Source organism: Chelonus insularis, unplaced genomic scaffold (genome assembly GCF_013357705.1).
Source record: "Chelonus insularis isolate UGA/USDA-ARS -01 unplaced genomic scaffold, ASM1335770v1 contig_75_pilon, whole genome shotgun sequence".
Taxonomy (NCBI): Eukaryota; Metazoa; Arthropoda; class Insecta; order Hymenoptera; family Braconidae; genus Chelonus; species Chelonus insularis.
Window position 1 is genome coordinate 1,019,317 of NW_023276737.1, and position 22,750 is coordinate 1,042,066.

Below are 22,750 nucleotides of genomic sequence, written 5' to 3' on the forward strand. Positions count from 1 at the left end.
ACCCTTAGATAAGAATGTACGCGTGCGTGATTGTAGGTGAAACTTCGAACGTCATAGAGATGCCACTTGGCTAGCAGGGAATCTCGTTTTATACTGAAAGCAAATAACAATTCACTCTTCTCCAAACTCTTGATCTTTAGCAACCACCCTAAATTGTATCTTTTCCAGTAATAATCTTTTTTTCTTCTTGATATTACGTAATTTAATCTTCAGATTTTTTTAGTATTTTTTTTACTCGTAAAAAACGCAATCAGATTAGTTTACGGGAGGGGTAGCGCAAATACAACATCACTTGTGTCCTTTTGTCCTTGCTTTGACCTCGATAATTCTTCTATCGCGGTAAATTAATCAATAAAATCGTGAAAAACATCATTTCTTTTTTAGTTACTTAAATGAAAAAATTAGGTATTCAGACATTGAGTCCAGAGCTGTGATAAAAAAAACTCTTAAGTAGATTGAATATTAATGAAGGAATTTAATGCACTTTATGATCACCCAGAAAATATTTTTGTATATTCGGGATCTGGTAAATTTACATTGCATTATATACATATAATTATTTTTCCTAAACATGATTTTGAAGATTTAAAGATAAAACGAACACAGTAATTTATCTTTGCAATAAAATTAAATTACAATAACTTTTCGTAAATGGACATTGATTGATATATCCATTAGGTAATTTATAAGACTAACAGTTTGATAAGAGACAACACGACTACGATAAATAGTAATATTGTTGGAATGTCATAAGATTTATCTTACAGTTTAAACAAAATATTACTAATGCGCACAGTTGGCTAAATAAGTCTTTTTAACTTGAAAAAAAAAGTTATAAAATAACTTGATAAAAATATTTAAATATCTGTAGAATTCATTTTAACAATTATTTTCAATATCATAAAATTAGCTAAATAAATTCTGTTGTGATGCATCATTTTCGAATGCACTCCAAGCATTATTTAATTCCATGAAGATGAGTTTTGCCATATTTTCATTTGCAGTTCCAGTTTGCTGAAATCAAATAAAAATGATGAATTATTTTACGTAACTAATTCGCTCGACTAATGCAAGTATTCTTTAAATACTTATTGAAATGAATACATAAAATACTAATTAAATAATTATTTGAGTAGAATGTACGAAATTTGATATCAATCTAGTAATAAAATAATCACGGTTAAAATAAGTTAATACCTTATCAGGATGAACTGCAAGACAAGCTTTTCGATAAGCTTTTTTAACATCTGCAGCAGTGACAAGTTGATGCATCTCATATCTTTGCCATCTGTCTGCCTCAGGCCATAAAACTGTATGTAATGAGCATAAAAGTGCTCGCAAATTACCCTTTTTACCCTCTGTCCATTCTGAAACTTTTAATCTATCGGGATCCATTGTTTTAGCTGCTTCCAATTTACGCATTTGATTGATAGTTTTCGGACTATCTTTATCTGTTTTTCTTGAACTAAAGAAATTATAACCTTGACTACCAAGAAGATCTTCAAAAGCATCACCAGATTTAGTTTGTTTATTATTAGAATTCACTGAATCAAAATTAATATCAGCTGATGGATTAATTTTATTATGCATGCGTGGACTAGAATGGACTGGTGTTCCAGCTGCTGGACTAGTCGATTGAGGAGTATTAGATTCACGTGGTGTACCATTCCAGCTGACGTTGAGACCAGCTCCCATTGAACCAGCTAAATTTGCAAATGGATCTTTGTTTTGTGCTCCAAAGTTTGGTACACTGGCATTGCGGGGAAATTCTTCGCCAGGAGTCTTTAAGCCACCCATACTTTTCGTATTATTTGTCCAATTGTTTAAGAGATCATTTGAACTATTTCCTCCCAGAGGATCAAATAAAAAGTCACTGTTTGTTTTCTTTGATTGATTTTCTTTCAATAAGTCATTAGTATTTTCATTGCTCATCGAGTTTTGCATATTTCCAAAGAATAGATCATTTGAGGATTTACTTGTTTCCGGCTGAGTACTTTCGTTTGATGTAGCTGGATTAAACGAAGTAAATCCGCCAAATAGGTCATTTTCATTCTGTGATGAGTTAGAAAATATATCCATACTTGGAGTAGGTACTGAAGACGATGGCTTCGGAACAGAAGATTCTTGAGATGACGGTAAGCCAAAGTCTAAAAGAACTGCCTCTTCAAATTTCTCCTCTTTAGATTCTTCGATTACTGGTTCTTCTAATTTCAATTCTGGTTCGGAGGTCTTTTCCACGAGAGGTTCTCTTTCCATTGGCAAAGACGGCCGGCGTGGTGGTGATACTTCTCCTTTGTTTGAGGTTCTAAAGTTTTCTAGAGTTTCTTCCATCTCTAAAGTAGATCCAAATAGTGGATCTGGTCTTAAATCTTGATCATTTGAAGCTTCTACTTCCCACGGTGCTGGAATTCTTGAAGGCTTCGAATTTTCTTCACCAATAATAACATTCAGCATAATCTTAAATTTGCCTCCTACATCTGGAGTATCATCTAAATCTTGTTTCTCAAAAGTCAAAGTATTTTCTGAAGGAGAAATATAACCCGTATGAAAATGAAACGATGCTATTTTTATTCCTATTACACGACCGAGTTGTTGTCTTGCATGAAAAACAACTATTGTAACATCTCCACGAACAGTGGCATCACCTAAAATTAAACATGCCTTTCCCTCCATCATGTCGAATAATTTCATATCTTCATATTCTGCTTTTTTAGTAGAAAAAACTAACGCCCCATTACTGTAAATATCAACGTAAGGCCTACAACCATCCTTTGCTCGGGTAAATAAAGGAACTGGTTGTAAAAGCAGAGATCTCAGAGCTACAGGTTTTGTGTGGGGAAGTGTTCCAAAATGTAATAAACTCATATAATTAATTGATCTAAGTTCTGAAGGCTGTAATTGAGGAGGTTGACATCTTCGTGTTGTAAAAAGCGTAATTGTTTCTTCCGGAGTTGATAAAACTCCAGCATAAAGTAGCAAAGCACATGCTATAGTGGCACTGGCTCGACATCCATCCTAAAATTACAATAAAAATTACATGAATGTTGAACTTTTATATTCTTATTGCTTAAAGAAAAACAACGAAATGAACTTACTGTACAATAAAGTACTACAATGTGATTAAAATCGGCATCAAGGTATCTATAAATATCCTGACAAATTTGATAGAGAGCAGAAAGAAGGGGAGCTGCAGAGTCTGGCGAAGCATAGGCAAAAGTGCAGTCAATATGTTTACCAGGTAATCTAATAACATTAGGTCGTCCACGAGAGAGATTGTAGAGTTGAATTTTCGCTGGAGGAGGGTGCCTAGTTTGAAGATATGCTCGCACATCTTCCACATGATTTGATCGATAAGCAGATTCTATACCATCAGCTGGATATGGCATAATTAAAATCCTTGATGTTAAATAACTTGCATCTAACTCAGTCCTTGCCATACTCTGTTGCACAGTATGCATAACTTTCGTTGAAGTATCTTTCAAATTACGAAATATACTCCCTGCTCCGCCTTTTAAAGAACTAAATAAACCAGAACTGTGGCTTCCTGATGCTTTTTGAGGTGCAGGTTGATACATAGGTGTAGGTCTAGGTGGTGGAGCATTAGATGATGGTTGTCCTGATGGAGGATTCGGTCTTGGCGGCGGTACAGGACTTGATGGTGGCGGTGGGGCAGGTCTTGGTGGTGGCGCAGCCTTAACCTCTATTTTAGCTGGTTCTCGTGGATCAAAATTATTTGACTCAGCAATAGCAGCTAATCTTTCTAATAGAGTTGACGTTGTCATACGATTAATTGGTGACGGCTCTAGACAACCTTTTATCAATTCATGAACACATGAAAGATGTGGATTTGGATTTGGAGGTGAGTATTTTGCGTTAAGAATTGCTAATTTATTTCCTAAAAAAGTGAAATTTTCATTTGAAAAGTGTTAAGAAAATCAATTGTATAAATATTTACCTTCTGGAAAAGGGTGCCGAAGAGTAACTAAAGAGTATAATATACAACCTAAAGCCCAACAATCAACTGGTGGGCCAATAGGCTCATTATTCCAAGTATCTAACATCTCTGGAGATCGATACATCGGGGTTGTAAATTGCGCCAATTGATCTTCTAACATAGAACGTTTTTGAGCGTTCCATGACGGATCTGGCAAGATTTGCTGCGTGGAAGCACTACCAAAATCACACAGTTTTATAAGTCCGTCAGCTCCAAATAAAAAATTTTCTAATTTTATGTCAAAATGTACTATTGGTTGAGGTTGTTGACTGTGCATATGATGGATTGCCTTTGTTGCTTGATAAGCTACTCGGCATATTTGAGCTAGAGATAATGAATTTGAAGTTGTTCCACGAAGTACATCAGCCAAATTACCGCCAGGACATAATTCTGTTACTACTAAATATTCACATCCTCTTTTATCTTCTTTTTCTATTCGTTGCGCACATAAATATTGAATTACATTAGGATGCCCTGATAATTTCTTTAATGTTTCTATCTCTTGAATAATACTTTTGTTAGCTTTTTCATCTACTGCTATCAGTCTCTGCAAAAACGATATTTTAATTATCTATGAAACATTCTATATACTAGAAAATTGTTTTCTACTATTATAGCAATTTTATTTACAACTTTTGATAAATTTAATAAAGGCCTACCTTTAATGCATACTCTTTACCAGTTGCAATATCTTCTACAGCAAATACTAAAGCCCATCCACCTGTTCAAATAGAATAAAATTAATTATAAAGAAAATGTTTATTTCATATAATACTAATAATATTTTAAACAAAACATTCACTTTTACAAATTATACACGATAATTGTACCTTTCACTTTGCTGCGATATTTAGAGCATTAAATTAGTTCTGAATAAAGAGATTAATTCATGGAAAGCATGTACTTCAACAGCTTTAAGATGAAAAATAAATACGGGAATATTTTTAGTATAAATGATCCAAATATAATCAATTATTAAAATTTGTAAACTATTTAATTGACAGATATAAACAAATAATTGGAGAAAAAATCAAACAATAATAACATATGGAAAATGATCAAGATATGTAAGTTGTACATTATCAATATGATACTATATATTTTTGTTAAATTTAACACGTGTATTAATTAAAATTAAAAATATAATAATACAAAAAGTGGGTGGATTGGAAAGCATTACTCACCCTCAGCAATCAATCTATTCACTCGTAATTTCACATTATTAATTTCCAGCACTTGCCCTACGAATTCATTACTGCTAGAATTACCATTTAAATACCCAAGCGCTGATCTTAAGTAATCCGACATAATTGTTTGCTAAATTAAAATTATTTAAATATAATAGACTTTTTTAAAATAGAAAATTACAAAGCCGATGCTTATCGGCCATATTGGAAATTATGGCGTTTGTGTCAAGGTCACGTGACAATGACTTGAAAGTAGCGCTTAGTGAATATTTCACGAAGCTCATACTTAATTCACTCAATTAATAATCAAAAAACCTACTTTACCAACAAATGAACGCGTTTTTTTTAAAAAAATAAATACTTCTATAACAATATGTTTAAAAACTTTTTATTTTCAAAATATTTTTTTAATTCATGTAGTATCGATACAGTTTTATTGATAAATATCATAAATTAAAAAAAAATACTTAGCTTCAAAAGGTTTTTATGTTGATAAAAAATATTTTTAGATATTTTTCACTTCAGGTGATGCTGATTTAATGCAATCAGCAAGTAAAAATTGAGGGCTCCCAAACTCTGGATTGCTTACATAAAATGGGAATCTATATATACCATGACAAGCTGCTCCATACTCGCCATTTTTGTTTAACGCTATAACACCAGCAATAAACTGTGAATGATGTTTTGCTATTCTTCTAATTGCCGTAGCTGCTGCATCTGCTGGCGATGCACCTCTTCGCATTTCTTCTACTGCCAAAAAACTTTAAACAATTTGTGATTATTATTTTCTTAGCACATAAAAACTTTTAGAATATCAATTTATCAGATGAAATAGTTAAACTAATACCTGGGTAAAAATCGCATCATAATATCTCCATCTCCGGTTCCTGCAGCTGCTCCAACTTCTTGATCAGCATATGATCCAGCTCCAGGTACAGGAGAATCACCAACACGTCCTGGAATTTTGAATTTAGCTCCATTTGTCGATGTTCCTGCTGCAATTTTTCCTTGACTATCAATTGCTATTACTCCAATTGTGTCATGATTTTCTTCATTTGAATAAGATTGTTCATTTTGTTCTGTTGTTAGTACTTTATTTGGAGTATAGGGTCCACATGATCTTGATGGATCAGGAGATACATTCTGTAATCAAAAAGTTAATATTGATATTTTTTAAAGATTTTGTAATAATTATTTGACCTCTTACCTTCCAGAAATTAGGCTGACAATTTTGTTGCTTCCAAGATTGCCACATATTCAATGAAACATTGGTTGTCAAAGATTCAGATTTGAACCCCATATCTATAGCAAACTTTGTAGCAAGACTTCCAGTTAATAATGTGTGTTTGGTATTTTCTAATACTTTTCTAGCAACTGATATTGCACTTTTAATATTCCTTAGTCCACCTACTGCTCCTACATCCATTGTAACTCTAAAATTGTAAGAAAGAATCTTTTAATCTAATAACTTCAAGTAAAGCAAATAGTGTTGAATATTTTAAAAATAAATTTTACCCATCCATAATCATAGCATCGAGAGTAGTTTCGCCAGCTTCATCAGGACTTCCACCATACCCTACAGTTGTTCGACATTGCTGCTCTTCACACAATGCACAAGCACCTTCAATCGCATCAATTGAACTCAACTTCTGTTCATTTAATATTTTCCAGGCTGCCGACATCATCATGAATTGATGAAGATCATTAAATTAAAATGAATCAAATCATAACATAATGAGGACTTAATAAATTTGCTCTTACCAGTTTGAGTAGCGGATAAATAGTCCCACGTAATTACTACAAGTGGAAACTTAGCTGGAGTATTATCTGCAGCGTTTGTGAATAAATGATTATTTAAAAGAACATTTAAAAATACTATCAATAATATTCGTTTCATGTTTGTTGTTATTAAATCTTCTGAGCTCTGAAGTTGACCACTAATACAAAAACAACAATGAAGTCGTCCGAGTTTTATTATGAGTTATAAATAATAATAAAAATATTTTCCTATAGAGTAATTAAATGGATAATTTAAATTTTAATAATTATTTTTACTTAGAAATTGGGAATAATAATTTATCTGATTTCATTAAATTTAAAGTCAATCAACATTTGCCTAATCACTTGAAATACAATATGCTTTTAGACTACTGTGTACCTTGTACTGTTTTAAATAGTATGATTATTACAACCTCATGAGATTATATTGACTTGGTAATAAAGTATTTCTGTCTGATAACACAAAAAATTCCACAGATACTTTATACCCAGTAAACAGAGGGGAAAGCTTCATTCACTATTGTCCAATCCAGAACTGATTATGATACTGAAAACATTGTTTTGATTATTTATCAATTAATCTTTAATCGTAAACATCAAATATTTAAGTGTTATATCTCTATTGCAATCGACTATTTATTTTATTAATATCTCTGTGGAAATAATAAATTGAATAGTTCCGAATTAAACATGGAGAATTATTCAGGTTTATTTATTGTATAAATTTTATTTATATGATTTTGTAAAGTTTTATTGAATTACCTGTAATAATTTTTATTTAATATTATTCAGATATGATGATTCGAGATTGGATTCAATACATTACAGAAATTCAACATGAACAAGAACTCTCTTTAAAAAATGGCACGGAATTTTACATGCCATTTATAGGTATTCAATGAATTCAATATTTACAATTTCATTCACGTAAAAATTTTTTAAAGTAATAAATGCACTTATTAATTTTTTTTTCAGCTACTTCAATAACGGTAGTTAAGACAGTATTCACACTTGCTGAATATTTTAATTTGCATCCAAGAACAAAATATCTTTCACTGTACTTATTCGATAAGTACATGTGTAATAAATTTTGGGAAATTTATAAAAAATATGAAAATGATGCTGAAAATAATACTCATAATTGGAATCAGGTTACTGATAAATTTTCCAATGAAATTAAATTAAGACTGATGTCTTGTATTCAACTTGCAAGCAAAGTAGACTCTCACTACAAGCATCTTGGTATAGCACAGGTAACAAATAATTCATAATTAATAAAAAAAAATTTTTTTTACTCCTAAAAGTTATTGTTTTCATTTTTTTCATTTCCATAATTATGTTTGAACAAGTTTTGATAAAGTAAACATTATCGAGATCTAAATATAGGCTTTGAATTAATTTTACTTTTTGATAGTAATATTTCATCTTTTACTCAAAAAATATTAAATTAAAATTATTGTTCATTGTTATTATTCATATGATTATTATTTTAAATTAAAATTATTTTAGATTATCGCAGGTCTTCAATTAATGAGCCCTGAAAATAATGAAAAAGTTGAATATTCACCAAATACAATATTCAAATCAGAAATAAAAGTATTTAAAACATTAAATTATCGAATACCATCAATTACTCCATTGGACTGTCTTGAAGTCCTATTAGTAGCATTAGGTCTTCGAGACTTACCTAAATTTTATGAGTCTACAATTAGCATTCTGGATTTAACATTTTTACAGGTAAGTAAATGAACCAAAAAATAGTTTTTTATAATTTAATTTATTGTTTTAATTCTTTGGTACATTATTTTTTTAGCACCAAAATTTATATGGCCAATTACAACTCATGATTATAGGTTCTATTGCCAGGACTAAGATTGAAAAAATTACTTTTATGACTATGGAAATAGACATGTTATTTTTAAGTGCATCAATAATTGTGTGCACTTTATTTTTTTTTAATGTAAAGAAAGAAAGACAGATAAGTATCACTGAAAAATTAGCTGAGCTAATAGATATCAAACATAAAGATATTTATTTGATGGCAACTACTATTTTTGAACTTGCGAGACCAAATTAATTGATTTTAAAATATGTATTCCATCAGTGTCATTGATTTCTGTTAATTCAATAATGTTAATTATCCGGTCATCATTACATACAGTATTCTAATTAACTTAAAAATAAATTATAGCCCGATCTTAACTAATTAAATTATTGTTATTTAGCATAGAAACGTTATTCTCGAATAGATGTATATTATATTAATATGTACTGTTAACAAAAGAAGATTAATTAATATAATTTAATATTTTTGCAAAATATATTGAAATGATCAAAATTTCACTATAAAATTTAAAGTTTAATATAAGCTAAAGGATACATATTTAATAAAATGAGTTTTGAAGAACAATTTTTCATATTTTCAAGATTAGGTGACACACGTTCTGGAGGAATATCTATAACTTTATCACAAAGTGATAAATGGATGAAACAAGCTGGAATAATTAATTCGAAAATTACAACTGCAGATACAGCTGTTTGCTTCAACAAATTCAAGTAACTGGGGTATAATAAACTTTGTTTTCGATGTAAAACATAAAAATGATTATAACATTGTAGAAAAAAAAGTTTAAATCTTAAAGAATATCAGATTTTTATTGACAATTTGGCTAAGCGTAAGGACGTTGATCCACAATTTATTATTCACAAATTAATTTCATGTGGCACACCTAATTTATCAAATGCTACAGTAATTATTATAATTATCATAATTAAATTATGTATAAAATAAAAATATTGTATATTTTATACTGTCATTGTTAAAAAAATTTGATTTCTAGCAGCCAATCGAAAATGAAACAATTAGAAGATTAACTGATCCTTCTAATGCCACCGGTTGTCATAAAGAGAGATATTGTCTTCCAATAAGAAGAGCTAATAAAGATAATTAAATGTATTCTCTAATTGTCTAAAAAAGGGTTGAATGAAATAATTTTAATTTCATCTAGAAACTATTTATCATTTTCTTGGAATATTTTTGTAAATTGAAATTCTTAAAAGAACCAATTTATGGTTAACATAATTTTAAATCATAATAAATAATACATCAAGCCTCTTTATTGAAGTTAGTTTGAGTCATAGACAAAATTTAAAGCTGAATTTTTTTTGTTCTAGCATTCTTATGTTGTTCGTCAGCATCCCAGCATAATAGCATTGACCCTAGAATGTCCTTTAAATTAAGATACTTTCCCCTCCTGATACTCACGCACTTGATGCTCATTCAAGCGAAAAAAATGTGCTACTATGAAAGTGGAACATACTACCCGTTTCACCAACATTATCAATATTCCTACTAACCACTCTACTACTATCTAAACTCTGTATATACTTCATATATACAACTACATGAGAAGAAAAAAAACCGCATCTCCAACACTACTAGTATAGATTGTATATTACATATATCTACTTTATACCCTATGACTTGACTTGCATTACATTCCCGGTTTACTTTCTGGCTTACCGCGGACTTACACAACCTTGCCGCATGAGTTCTTTCGCTTCCGTGTCTCTTTTCAACGGTGTATTGTACTTATACATAATAGCTCTCTCGCTACACATTTATTTATTATCGCGAGTTTTTATACATTGTTTCATGAAAAGTCTCTGGTGCTTTGCGCATCAAAATACTCTAAAACACCTACGCACACGCACAAACAAAGTAGAGAAGCTTCAAGAAGCCTCTCAGTAAACCTATGGAAGCCTATTCAAGTAGTGCACTCCAGTCCCAACTGTTACAAACACCCATTGTTAGTGAACCATAGGGATCGTAGGTACCTGTCATTGACAACCACACACACTCACTTCTCTGGCTTTGGCATGCGCTACGCGTTCTCCCTGTCAGTCTTACCAACGCGTCGTCAGGAAATGATCACCGTTCAAGATGGAGTGGAACAGACGAGACATTCCATAAGGTTTTAGTAAACAAATCAGTGTTTTCTATTTTAACGTCATCAGTTATTGATTTAATATACGTTGAAGAAATATTAAAGTCATGGCTAAATCAGTGCTAAGTTCAGATACTCTACCCAAAGCTGGTCGAGTCAATGAAGGTAAGTTTATGCAGCTACTTATCAATGTTTTTGTTCTTTCTCACGCGCATTAAAATCTCTCTTTGTTATCAATTTTCAATTGTAGATTATTTTAAATGAAATAATTAATAATTTTATATTTTAATAGTTTGTAGAGAATGGCTTGTTCACGAGGATGGAGCATTAGCTTATCGCTTACAGGATGAAGAGAGTATGTATTCAGAACTTATGTTATTTCTTCGTGACTCTTACAATTTGCGATAATAATTGTTTTATGAATCATGATTCTCGTGAAGTGATATAAATATGTATACTCGATACATGTTATCCAATATTTTATTTTACTTATTTTCATGTACAATTACTTTTGTTATCTAATTTATCCATGAATTCATTGGATTATTATTTGTTCTTTAGTTAAAGAACATTATACTGGAAATAAAGTACGAAACGCTCAAGTAAGAGAAGATTTACCTCGTGCACGAGTAGAACAGGAGCTTGAGGAATTGAGATATCAATCATTAATTCGTCAGCAGTAAGCTCTCTTTATTAGCAACTACTTTAATAATTTTATTAAATTGTATTATGTAAAAGCCAGTCATAAAATATTTATTAAAAAAATTGATTGCTTGAAAATATTTTTATGGCTTCTTTTGTGTCAATTCTGTAATTTCCTTAGAATAAATAGACTTTTATATTTTTATTCTTAGAAAATGAAACTAATTTTATTGTTTTATACTAGAGAGGAAAGAGATGCACTTGTTGCACGTCAAGTAGCATTGAATTTGGAACGAGAAGAGAGAGAACGAGAACTTCAAGAGAGAATGAGGCACCAACTCAGACTTGATGATGAAGCAGCACGAATAGAAGCAGAAATGGAAATGCAAAGACGTTTACAAGAAGAAAAAGATCAGGTAAATTATATTATTATAAAAATAAAGAATAAATTTGTTTGATTCCAGAATTTTGTCGAAATTTGATTAATATCTTTTGATAATTAATGTAAAAAAAATCGTGATTCCGTTTTGTAAACATTTCATTATTGGTTTTTAAAATTCATTGAGATATTTATTATTAATTCTTTTTAAAAGTTGTATCAATCTTGTTTAGTAAACAGTGAATCAATTAAAATTAATGAATTCACAAATTAAGATTCAAATATTCAATTAATAGGCTACTTACTTTCTTTAGATATATTTATTCTTGTATAAAAATTTTGGGACTTTAATAAATGCAGGAATTAGCGAGAAAGTTACAAGAAGAAGAAGAGAGAGCAGTCGATGTTAATGATGGCCCAGTTGACGAGCAATTTTTAAGAGACCAAAAGTTGGCTATTGAGGCTCAAGATGCAGAATTGGCGCGAATGCTTCAAGAAAAGGAGAGAGCAAAAGCTCGTCGAGCACGTGAGCGAGCTAGACAAAGGAAATTGGAACGTCAGCAGATGCAACAACAGCTCGAAAGTCAACCAAATGAAGTCGACAGGCCACAACGACCAGACAAGTTGGATTTGAAAGTAGCTTATGATAAAAAACCTCGCCATCATTCACACTCGGTTAATCATTCTCATCAATCTCCACATTACCCAGATCCTGAAGAAATTCAAGTTTTAGACGATTACGAAGAAGAAAACAATGAAACGCATGAAGTCTCAAATGTCGCGGCGATTATTGATCCAACGTACACTGGAAGTGGTCCACGAAGCAGTTCAAGTAGCTCCAGTAACACTGTAAGTCCTGCCTATGTATTACCCACCCCTCCTCAAGAACTTATGGGTGATGATGTGCCTTGTTATATGCCTATACAAGGCCAACGTCGTACGCAAATGCAGTCACCATCATTATCCCATGAAGAAAAGCACAAGCGTCGAGTTAAGGATGGATGTAAAACCCAATAGGACAGGCTGATCTCCATAGTTAGTAAATGGAGTTCAAATAGCACAAGAAAATATAAAAAAACGCACTTAAATGATCATAAATATTTAATGACCCTTTGATGAGATGTGACCGTATCTTACAAAACATTTTCAACTTCACAACTGCCTTAGAAAAGAAATAATAAGTAGAAAACTTGAATTTGTATGTTCAAGTTTTTATGTTTACATGAAAAAGAGATAGATGCCATAGAGATATTGTTAATGGAATTTTGCTAGATAGTGAAACGACGATAGCATTGTGCCTTTGGATGAGGCAAGTTCTCAGTACGAGTGCTCAAATAATTGTTCATACAATTTGAACATGATTTTTTTATTTTTTTTACAAACAAATTGAATTAATTAGCTATTGGAGATTTAAATGCTTTATTTATACTTAGAGTTACCATTCGATCTTTCATTCCAACCCGATTATATTGAATGAATTTTTTAATTGACTTGGAGAAATATTTTTTATTGAAAATTTATTTCAAATTATTACAAAAATTAAAATATTAATTAGAATAAAAGTAATGAATATCAGAAATCAATTAGTTTATATAATAATGTATGATGAAATAAGTATTTTATTTTGTATTCCAACATCAGTATCACATTTACTTTTATTACTTAAGAAGTAATGACTTTTTATAACATTGCCAAAGACGTGACACTTTAATTTTGGCTTTGTATTAGAATTATTTAAATATTTAATTCTTTGCTATTAAGTTTAAACTTGTGTGTTTTTATTTACACATATTTTGTATACAACAGTATGGAATGTAGAAAGTTTTTAATCAAAGTCTGCAAAATCATGAAATTATATATACATATATATATACAACACTAAATAATTTTTTAATGAAGTATATTTAATATATATCAAAAATCTATTCAATAATCAAAAAATTAGACAAAAACTATTATATACAAAAAATAATTTAAATTTGTAGACTTGATTAGACTTTTTTAAAAAGAGTTTATTTTACATATGAATCATTATGATCATCATCATCAATAACATTAATTTTTTATTAATAATTATAAATGATGAATAATAAATAATAAGTGTTAAGATGGTGATTGGAGATTTTTTTAAGTATAATTTTCTTATACATTTATTGCATTATTACAGTTATACATGAGCATATCCAATAAATTATTTACAACCGTATGATACATTTTTTTTTCAACAAACAAAAATAACATAAATTAAGAAAAAAAGAAAGCTTTTGTGTTTTACAATGTAATTTTAATATCAACCATCTACTTAGAAGAGAAACTTTTCCCTCAATCAAAAAACAAATATATATGAGTAATGAATTATCAATTAACCTAAATCTTATCAATACATTTTTTTATGAAAGTACTGAAACAGTGATGAAAAAATAATTTATCGCTTTATTATATTAAATACAGAATATTACCATTGGATGGAGTTTAAAATATTAAAATGATTATGCTTTTGATCAACAACGAATTAAACGGCAATTTAGTATTATTAAACTTTAAAATCTTCTTACATTTCAATACAATACAAAATTTGAAAAGATTTGTTACTGTACAGTGTTAATTAGAAAAAAAATTTAGTATTTCATTTTTTCTAATAAAATTTTATATTCATTTTTCATGCTTCTGATTTTATTATATGAAAGTGAAATTAAATAGTCGTTGCAAAAATTTTTGATTTTTTTTAAGTTAGCAATTATTGAAAAATAAAGCTAATTGTTATATTTTATGCGTTCGTAAACCATGATATTAATCATTTAAAACTTGTGAATTTTTATACTTATTAATCAACATCATTTATTTATTTTTTTATTCACAATTATTTTGCGACCGGATCACGAACTTTGTGCGAATACCAAGTAAACTCAAAGTTCGACGGGTTTGTCTTGGTTTTGTAGATTTATTTATTTCAATTTCTGCTTTCTCTTCTTCTTCTTTAGTTAATGGAGTAATAAAAGTGGTTATCGGCCTGAAAAAACCATTACATAGTTTAAAATCATTAAAACTTTAAATAATAATTGTATATAAAATGTTACCTACGAGGTTGAGTAGATCTGGTGTTTAAACTAACAGTTGGTGGTGAAAAGACATCATTATTCATTTCTACAAAATGCAAATAAATTAGTTCAGGTCTACTGCTAATGAATACATTCAACAGAAGAAACAATTTTTCAATTTATAACTATCTATTATTCTTACCAGTTTCAGACGAATTATCTATTTCTTGTGGTGGAGATTGTTGGGAATCAGTCCCACTTTTTTTTTGTGATCCTTTCGTACTTCGTTTCGGCTTAACAGATATCACGGTATTGTTTACATCTTTCGTTTCGGACACTGCTCGTTTTCTCCTAGTAGGAATTTTTTTACTCTTCATTTCAGTATCAGTCTGCATTTGATGAGACTCTTCCTCCTCATTATGTTCCTCGGATATTGCACTTCTAGCAAGACCACGAGTACGACGTTTGGTTTCTGTTGTCGGTAGATCAACACTTGCAGCTCTCCTCAATCTTCCTCTGCCTGAGGTCTTTTCTTTCTTTTGTGTTTCTTGATCTTCCTCATTTTCTTCAGGAATTGCAGTTATTGAAGTAGTACGAATTTTTCTAGTTGTTGATGCAATATCTACATTTTCTTCAATATTTTTAGACCCCCTTCGGGTGATTTTTTTATCAAAAATAGTTTCCTTTTCATCATCATCATCATCATCATCATCATCTTCTTCAATAATAACATCATTAAGAATATGACTTTTTTTCGTTTTTATTTTTTCTTCAAATTTATCTTTCGTAGATCCTTTACGCCGAGTAACTCGTTTGCCAGTAGATTCTACATCTTCAGTACTATCTTTTATCATTGAAGTAGTTCTTATTTTTTGCGATGTCATCGAACTTTCTTCTGCGGATTCTTTTGAAACTGAAGCAGCCCTCTTTTTACGAGGTGCTGTTTCTTTAACATCTTCTCTAGCAACTGACTCCCCACGAGTTTTCCTTAATGATTCTTCAACATTATCTTTTGATACTGAACCTCCTCTAGTTTTTCTTGATGTTTCTCCAATATCTTCTCTAACAACTGATCCCCCACGAGTTTTTCTAACAATATCTCCTATGCTATCCTTTGATACTGAACCTCCTCTGTTTTTTTTTGATGTTTCTTCAACGCTATCTTTTGACACAGAAGCAGCTCTAGTTCTGCGAGGAATAGAAACTTCATTTAAATTTTCTTCAACAACTTCAGTAGTTTCTTTTGAATTTTCTTGTGCTACTGATGCAGCTCGTATTCGTTTAGATTTAGTCTCTTTTACTACGGATCCATTTGCAGGTTCTTTTGAAACTGAAGTAGTCCTTGTTCTCTTTGCAGGGTGAGAATGTTCCACTATAGTTTCTTGGGCAATTTCACTTGATGTTGATGCAGCTCTTACTCGTTTTGATTTATTATTCTTCTCTACATCGTCATCTTCCTTTGCAACTGATGCTCCCCTTGTTTTCCTAGGTACTACAGTACTTTTATCAATATCTTTATTAACAGAAGCTGCTCTTCTACCTCTCGTTTTCTTAGGTATGTCGGGCTCTTGCTCAGATTTTTCATCAGCTGACGGAGCATCTTCTGCTGACTTTATTTTTTTCGTAGGTTCCATAATTTCTTTTTGTAAAGATACTGCTCGTCTCAAGCGTTGTCGAGTTGGAGTTGTTTCATTAATTTCTCCTAAAATCCGTTCAGGAAGTATCGATGTTGTTAACACTTCTTTTATCAGCGATACCGATCGTCGACCTCTTCCTCTTCTTACAGGTGATTCAACTGGACTATCTGAACCAGAAGATACTGTTGGAGTTAATTTAGATGGTGAAAAAACATCTTTAGCAAGAGAATTAGCACGTCGAGTACGTATTGATCGAGTTTCTGGTGTTTCAGAAACAGATTCTTGAAGACTTGGTGCTACTGATGAAGCTCTTCTTGACCTCGTCATTCTAATAGGTGTTGTATCTTCAGGAATAACTATTTCTTCAACATTCTCTGATGATGTTATTTCTTTAAGACTTTCAACTGTTTGAGGCTGAGATAGTTCTTTCATGTTATCACAAGACTTTTGATCTTTAACTTTCAAATCAAGTACAGAAGTATCTGTTTCAGTCCTTAGATTATCATTTGTTTTTTTATCACTATCTGATTTCTTGAAATGTGATGAATCAATGCTATTGGTTGTTTCATCATCTGTAATATTGACACTATCTGAAAGTACAGTAGTTGTGGCCTGAGATAAGTTTTGTACTAATTCACTTTTCGTCAGAACCATTCCTTCCATCATATCACTGTGAACACTTCTCGAAGATTCATCATCCGTAATATTGAATTCTTCATAAAACTTACCGATAGGAGTTTTTTTAGGTGATACTTGCGCTTGAGAGGCATTATTAGCGAGATATTCATCTTGATATTCTATTTCCATTGAATTATGTAAACTTTCGTATACATCATTCTCTTCTTCATCTTCATATTTCAAAGCTACTAGTTCATCTTCATAATCATCTACTGCTTTGAAACTTTCTTTATCATCTTCCGCAACCATAGTTCTATTTTCAATAATAACAACTTCATCTTCATGAGATTCTGATATTATTTCATCATTTTGGTCATTGGTAACTACATCTTTTTTCTCTTCGCTTGAAAATTGTGTGCCTGTGGAATTATCAGAAGAGATAATTACATTGTGTTTTTCTCTAATTATTTTCCGAACTTCTAGGGATTTTGTTTCTCTTTTTACTTCAGATTTAACTTCAGTTTGTTTTTGAATTTCATCAACAATTTCGACACTTTCACTTTCATCTGATTGATCATCAACCTCTTCAAAACTTTTCTTCTTCATTACAGTCATTTTTGTACTAGAATATTGTTGACTGTTTACAATACTTTTCTCTTTATCTGAATAATCAGTAGAATATGTATCATCCTTTTTAGCTGTACTAGGAGAAAATGAAAGTGATTTTAAAGCTCGATTTGGTTGAGGACATGGAATTTCAACACTGGTATCAGGCGTCAAAACTGCGGAAGCACATTGTGAAAAAGCAGATAAACGTGCTCGAGATCTTGGTGTTTTAGGTATAAAACCATCTATGAAAGTACTTGAAACAATATCGGATTTTAAAAAAGCATCAACAGTAGATTCAATTGAATCTGTAATAGACTCTGATGATGTATTATGACCTGAAGATTTTTTCGTTATATCATTTTGAGAATTATAAAGTTGACTTCTTCTTAGCCTAGGTCTACATCTTGGACCAGAAATACTTTTGGAATAATAAGTGGATGAATCAGTTAAAACAGCACTTTCATGAAAAGACTTAGTACTTGCATTAGGGCTGAAATAATCATCACTTTCAATTGATACATCACATGGTTGATTTACATTCTTGGGACTAAGATTTGTACGTTGTGAACTCGGACTCCTTTCAGCTTTTTGTTGATCTTCAGAAGCTACTCGTTGTTTTGTACTTTCATCTTTAGTCTTTTGAGTCACTTCTCCATCGCAAATTTCCATATCTTCAATTGTAGAATCATGTGTTTTTGGTTGATTAATACTAAACCGAATTTGTCTTAATTTCTTTTCCTTGTCTGGAGCTCTTTCATCTTCACTTGATGATACTTTTCCTGAAGGTGATGTTGAATCACAAATTAATTGACGAATCTTTAAAATAGATTGTGGTGTCTCATTTGAAATTTCTTTCATAAGTGGAACTTGACTTTTTCTCTTTATCAAAGGTGTTTGACACATTGTTCCAAGTTCTGCTACACTTTCATTTACTTTTTCAGATAAATCTGAAATTTTTTGACGCTTTCTCATATTTAAGCGCTCTTCTCGATGTATATCTTCACCTCTCATATCATCGAATGATCGTTTTCCATGGAATGTTCGAGCCCGCTCGACAAACATCACACAATTTAAATCAGTATTTTCTAGTGTCGGCTGTGATAGTAAACAAGGAGCACTTAAAAATGGTACCCTTGACTTATCTGACACAGGTCGACGGAGGTATGTTTCTTTAGCCTTTCTGATGGCAGTTTCATAAATTTCACGAGTTTTTACTCGACTTTTTTGATGAGACATAGGACGTGGGCACTTAGAACTTGAATCCATTTCTATATTATTTTGAATGAAGTTCGAAGTTAAACGACGAGAAATTTCAGGTAATGTGGCATTGTAAGCATGAAATATTGATATAGAAGCTGGTTTCTGAGTCTTGGCTAAATTTTTTATATTTGAATCTGTTAGAACAATAGTGTTAGCATCAGTATATCTACAACGTTGAAGATAATACAGCAATCGTGTTTCATCACATTTTTCTTGTTCAAGAAAATGAATAAAAGTTTCTTCTTCTTCATTATTTAAAGCTAAATGCAAAATATCATTCAGCTTTCCATATACTTTACAAGCTCGAAAGAATCTCATCAATAATTCTGTATAGTGTGTAGGAGGTCGTCGATGAAAAGCTGACTGAACTAAACCACGCTCAACTGAAAGAATCACTGCAATACTTTGATCATCAATGGAAGACAGTGGAGGTTTTCTTACTCTGAGGTATATAAGTGCCAATTTACTTTGATTACTTCTTAAAAGTGTTCTCATCACCAACCTATGATGCCAGTCTTTGATGTCTGAATCAAAAACTAATTGGCCAGTCATTATATCAAGGAAGCCTTGGTAATCTTCATGATCGAGAAGAAAGAGTGCTTGGGTAAGTTTAATAAGACCTGGACTGAATTTAAAAGCTGAAGGATATTTAATTAATTGATCAACATTTGGACACGAGCCTTGAAGCAGCATCACAAGATCCATAAGAAGATAAATGATAATTTGATGCTTATTTTCTATTTCATTAGAGTCTGGATTATAACAATCGATTAAGCAGCTCCTCAGAAGTGATTGAAGAGATGGTGGAGGATAGTGACCTCCACAATGAACTTCATTACTTTCTTGTTCCCATTGCCTTCTCAATGCAGGACATTCTCTTGTTATCAACTCATCTATAAATAAATCTTCTTCATTCTCGTGTTTAACTCTCACATTCTTGGCGAATTGTTCACGTTTTTCTTTGTATATTGAAACTAATTTATCTACTGGATAAGGAATTCTCAATATAAGAGAGATAGGTAACATCTCCTCGTCCATATCTTGAGTTTCAGGTAGCAAACCAACGTCGTAGAACCACAATAGAATCTCGAGATACATGGAAATACGACGTAGTGCGCGTCTTTGTTGTTCCACGTCTTCAGTTTCAATTGGGAGATTATTTATGACATTACACAAGCATTCCATTTGTTGAGAAAAAAACCTTAATGTTTTTACTTCAGCTTCTCCAATACTGTTTCCTGATTGATCAAACAATGGAATACATAGCTCGTGAGTACTGAGCTTTATTGTTGATGCTCGTTGAATACTCCAACGAAGAAATGCTGGATATAAATAAGCTGCACTACCATCGGACCATTCTTTAGCACATTTTAATAGAAATGTAGTCCAGCGTTGTTCCAAACATAAAGTTAAAATTGCATCTCTTTGACTGTCTAAGTCATTATTATAAGGCAAGTCTGAATTAAACGATATTAAACCTGTGGTAATACAACGATGATAAGATTCTGTGGGTTGAATTATAATAATTGGACCTGCTATAACAAGTTCTCGTAATAATTGAGCTTGAACCCCTCTCGTCATCCATCTAATTAATTGTTTTGTACCTAACTGTATCCATTCAAAACTTAATGAATTTGGAAAGAAAAATTCTTCTGGTGGAGTAGAATTTGAACAAGAAAATTCTTTTAATGTAGGTAAAATATAAGAGCAATTTACTATCGTATTCTCTGACGAAGGAATTTCAGATTTAGTGGAGTAGCTTGATAAAATTGCCTGAATATTTGGGCATTCACCTAAAAAACGTGGCATTTGTTCTTTGTACCATTGATTTAAATCGAATAGAATTGATTTTCCTTCAATATTTATTAATAAAAGACTGTCTTCTCCACGTTTATTACCAGATTCAGTCTGCTCTGGATTACTTTCTCTAACAATAGGATCTAAACTGATGACTTTACTTTTTTCTTCTAATTCAAGCTCAAATTTAAGACTTGGTTCTCCTTCAAGATTAAAATAAAAATTAATTCCTTTGTCAGAACATTTTGTTTCAAATAGCATTGCATACATTTTCAAAATCGGACAATACAGCGTTGATTCGTCTTGATACGCAATCCATAAATAACAGAAAGGTCTTGGATCATCAGTTGGTTCTAATAAAGCTAAATGACTTATCATTAAATTATCTTCTACAGCTGGACTTATCCATCTGACCACTCCATCACCTTGCCAAATTATTACTCTGCCTAAACAGCCAGAAATAAGGCAACCAATTTTTCGTGAGCATGTTAGTACGGTTGTAAGTGATTCTTGATATAAAATAGACGATTCAAATTCATCACGTTTAAATCCAATGTGCCTTTCAATCAGTTCATTCATAAGATTGCATGCTGAATGTTTTTCTCGATTCGTTCTATGTCTCGAAGTATTTCCAGAATCCAAATAATCTATTTCAGCTGGATTGGATTCATCAATACAGGGAAATCTCAAAGGATTGTCCCATGAATTACGTCTTAAATCAATCATCAAATGATCAAGATTTTTTAAAGTAACGCATGCTAACCCACTGCTATTTTCAAGTAAAGGATTATTCACTCGTTTCTCATTTAATTCTTCCCACTCTGCACCTCCATTTATCACACACAATTGTTCAACACCAGTTGGCACTTTAATGGCTCGAACAACTTGAGATGTAGTACAATTAAATATGCATACCATCCCAAAAGAATCCTTGAGTCTCGATGCATTATTATTAGTTCCAACCAGAAGCAATGGAAGTTGTCCTGGTTGGTTAGGAAATAGAGATATGCATGATATTTGTTCCTTAAAGGTCCATGAACTTATATTCGTGCCAGTTTTTGTATTGAAAACTATTAATTTAGGACCTGAACTTAACCAAGCATAATTTGCATCTTCTAAAAAACCACCTAATACATTTGAATATCCATTTGATCGTGGAGATCCTGCTTCAGAGCTTTCATCATCGAGGGCTTTTGAAAAATTCCAATTAGGATATTGCAGATCTACAATTTTCTTTACCTATTAAAAAAAAATTAATTAATCAAATAAATTCATACAATCTATAAGTACATTTAATTACTAATTCAATGATTTTTGGCGGTATGAAAATTTAACCCTAGCCATGTAATAAATTTTATTTTCCCTAATTTGAACTTCGTGTTTATTATTTTATAGTTATCGATTATAAATTACCTCGCAATGAGTATCTTTCAACTCCTTCATATTTCAAATAAAAAATTTAATCTGCATTGAATAAGAATAATTCATTGATTCAATAATATAATTTTAGAGGTTATGTGTATAATCCTCACAATAATTTTATTATTGAGATATAAATTTATTTTTATTTCTAATCAAATAGTGTGCATCTATTATATTATTTTCTCTGTTATCAACTCGTCAATTCTATTTTGACAAGGAATACTTCAAAAAATCTAATTTTTATTCAATCCATCACTTGAGTAACCGTTTTAAAACCGCGAAGCATGAGGTATACGTTAAATCATTACCAACCAAAGAACATTATATTCGCATTTGGTTTCGACTGTTTTCTCTTTGATATTGATATCTATTTCTAGTCTTTTATATACTTAATTAATTTATCACATTAGAGAATAAGTCATGATTTATTTTTTTATGTCT

At 31.1% G+C, this 22,750-nt stretch overlaps 6 protein-coding genes across 8 annotated transcripts; 3 read left to right on the top strand and 3 right to left on the bottom strand.

Annotated features, from left to right (window-relative positions):
• Positions 1-509: 509 nt before the first annotated feature.
• On the bottom strand, positions 510-5,397 carry aux (cyclin-G-associated kinase). The gene is made up of 6 exons (XM_035090139.1): positions 5,179-5,397; positions 4,654-4,715; positions 3,956-4,541; positions 3,096-3,895; positions 1,198-3,015; positions 510-1,014 (listed from the first exon to the last, which is right to left on the bottom strand). The coding sequence occupies exons 1-6, from the start codon at positions 5,300-5,302 to the stop codon at positions 907-909; spliced, it is 3,498 nt and encodes a 1,165-aa protein (XP_034946030.1). The 5' UTR covers positions 5,303-5,397; the 3' UTR covers positions 510-906.
• A 206-nt stretch (positions 5,398-5,603) lies between these two features.
• On the bottom strand, positions 5,604-7,356 carry LOC118071145 (N(4)-(Beta-N-acetylglucosaminyl)-L-asparaginase-like). Its single transcript, XM_035090131.1, has 5 exons — positions 6,943-7,356; positions 6,697-6,853; positions 6,389-6,614; positions 6,029-6,324; positions 5,604-5,942 (listed from the first exon to the last, which is right to left on the bottom strand). Exons 1-5 carry the CDS (start codon positions 7,076-7,078, stop codon positions 5,687-5,689), a joined length of 1,071 nt encoding a protein of 356 aa, XP_034946022.1. The 5' UTR covers positions 7,079-7,356; the 3' UTR covers positions 5,604-5,686.
• Positions 7,357-7,505: 149 nt separating this feature from the next.
• On the top strand, positions 7,506-9,174 carry LOC118071147 (cyclin N-terminal domain-containing protein 1-like). Of its 2 annotated transcripts, none has more exons than XM_035090133.1 (5): positions 7,506-7,666; positions 7,753-7,851; positions 7,936-8,213; positions 8,470-8,697; positions 8,774-9,174. In XM_035090133.1, exons 1-5 carry the CDS (start codon positions 7,651-7,653, stop codon positions 9,035-9,037), a joined length of 885 nt encoding a protein of 294 aa, XP_034946024.1. In that variant the 5' UTR covers positions 7,506-7,650; the 3' UTR covers positions 9,038-9,174. The 2 variants fall into 2 exon arrangements, with proteins under 2 accessions (XP_034946024.1, XP_034946025.1); XM_035090134.1 differs by having other exon boundaries at positions 7,578-7,677.
• A 76-nt stretch (positions 9,175-9,250) lies between these two features.
• LOC118071149 (tubulin polymerization-promoting protein homolog) lies at positions 9,251-9,937 on the top strand. The gene is made up of 3 exons (XM_035090135.1): positions 9,251-9,516; positions 9,580-9,709; positions 9,801-9,937. The coding sequence occupies exons 1-3, from the start codon at positions 9,353-9,355 to the stop codon at positions 9,909-9,911; spliced, it is 405 nt and encodes a 134-aa protein (XP_034946026.1). The 5' UTR covers positions 9,251-9,352; the 3' UTR covers positions 9,912-9,937.
• Positions 9,938-10,428: 491 nt separating this feature from the next.
• LOC118071146 (coiled-coil domain-containing protein 50) lies at positions 10,429-13,382 on the top strand. The gene is made up of 5 exons (XM_035090132.1): positions 10,429-11,072; positions 11,200-11,262; positions 11,469-11,586; positions 11,794-11,965; positions 12,289-13,382. Exons 1-5 carry the CDS (start codon positions 11,015-11,017, stop codon positions 12,943-12,945), a joined length of 1,068 nt encoding a protein of 355 aa, XP_034946023.1. The 5' UTR covers positions 10,429-11,014; the 3' UTR covers positions 12,946-13,382.
• A 1,291-nt stretch (positions 13,383-14,673) lies between these two features.
• Elys (AT hook containing transcription factor 1 homolog) lies at positions 14,674-22,661 on the bottom strand. Of its 2 annotated transcripts, none has more exons than XM_035090097.1 (4): positions 22,301-22,661; positions 15,169-22,126; positions 15,006-15,072; positions 14,674-14,938 (listed from the first exon to the last, which is right to left on the bottom strand). In XM_035090097.1, exons 1-4 carry the CDS (start codon positions 22,328-22,330, stop codon positions 14,779-14,781), a joined length of 7,215 nt encoding a protein of 2,404 aa, XP_034945988.1. In that variant the 5' UTR covers positions 22,331-22,661; the 3' UTR covers positions 14,674-14,778. The 2 variants fall into 2 exon arrangements, with proteins under 2 accessions (XP_034945988.1, XP_034945990.1); XM_035090099.1 differs by having other exon boundaries at positions 14,865-14,938; positions 15,010-15,072.
• Between the last annotated feature and the right edge of the window lie 89 nt (positions 22,662-22,750).

Coding starts and splice junctions, on each gene's coding strand:
- aux (XM_035090139.1), bottom strand. CDS start 5,302: ATGTCGGATTACTTAAGATCAGCGCTTGGGTATTTAAATGGTAATTCT. Junction 4,542..4,653: donor GTAAAGAGTATGCATTAAAG/GTAGGCCTTTAT, acceptor TCGTTTTTGCAG/AGACTGATAGCAGTAGATGA. Junction 3,896..3,955: donor TCGGCACCCTTTTCCAGAAG/GTAAATATTTAT, acceptor TCACTTTTTTAG/GAAATAAATTAGCAATTCTT.
- LOC118071145 (XM_035090131.1), bottom strand. CDS start 7,078: ATGAAACGAATATTATTGATAGTATTTTTAAATGTTCTTTTAAATAAT. Junction 6,325..6,388: donor GTCAGCCTAATTTCTGGAAG/GTAAGAGGTCAA, acceptor TTTTGATTACAG/AATGTATCTCCTGATCCATC. Junction 5,943..6,028: donor ATGATGCGATTTTTACCCAG/GTATTAGTTTAA, acceptor AATTGTTTAAAG/TTTTTTGGCAGTAGAAGAAA.
- LOC118071147 (XM_035090133.1), top strand. Junction 7,852..7,935: donor ATTTTACATGCCATTTATAG/GTATTCAATGAA, acceptor TTTTTTTTTCAG/CTACTTCAATAACGGTAGTT. Junction 8,698..8,773: donor TGGATTTAACATTTTTACAG/GTAAGTAAATGA, acceptor TTATTTTTTTAG/CACCAAAATTTATATGGCCA.
- LOC118071149 (XM_035090135.1), top strand. CDS start 9,353: ATGAGTTTTGAAGAACAATTTTTCATATTTTCAAGATTAGGTGACACA. Junction 9,517..9,579: donor GTTTGCTTCAACAAATTCAA/GTAACTGGGGTA, acceptor ATAACATTGTAG/AAAAAAAAGTTTAAATCTTA. Junction 9,710..9,800: donor CTAATTTATCAAATGCTACA/GTAATTATTATA, acceptor TTTGATTTCTAG/CAGCCAATCGAAAATGAAAC.
- LOC118071146 (XM_035090132.1), top strand. CDS start 11,015: ATGGCTAAATCAGTGCTAAGTTCAGATACTCTACCCAAAGCTGGTCGA. Junction 11,073..11,199: donor AGCTGGTCGAGTCAATGAAG/GTAAGTTTATGC, acceptor ATATTTTAATAG/TTTGTAGAGAATGGCTTGTT. Junction 11,966..12,288: donor TACAAGAAGAAAAAGATCAG/GTAAATTATATT, acceptor TAATAAATGCAG/GAATTAGCGAGAAAGTTACA.
- Elys (XM_035090097.1), bottom strand. CDS start 22,330: ATGAAGGAGTTGAAAGATACTCATTGCGAG. Junction 15,073..15,168: donor AGATAATTCGTCTGAAACTG/GTAAGAATAATA, acceptor TGCATTTTGTAG/AAATGAATAATGATGTCTTT. Junction 14,939..15,005: donor AGATCTACTCAACCTCGTAG/GTAACATTTTAT, acceptor TGGTTTTTTCAG/GCCGATAACCACTTTTATTA.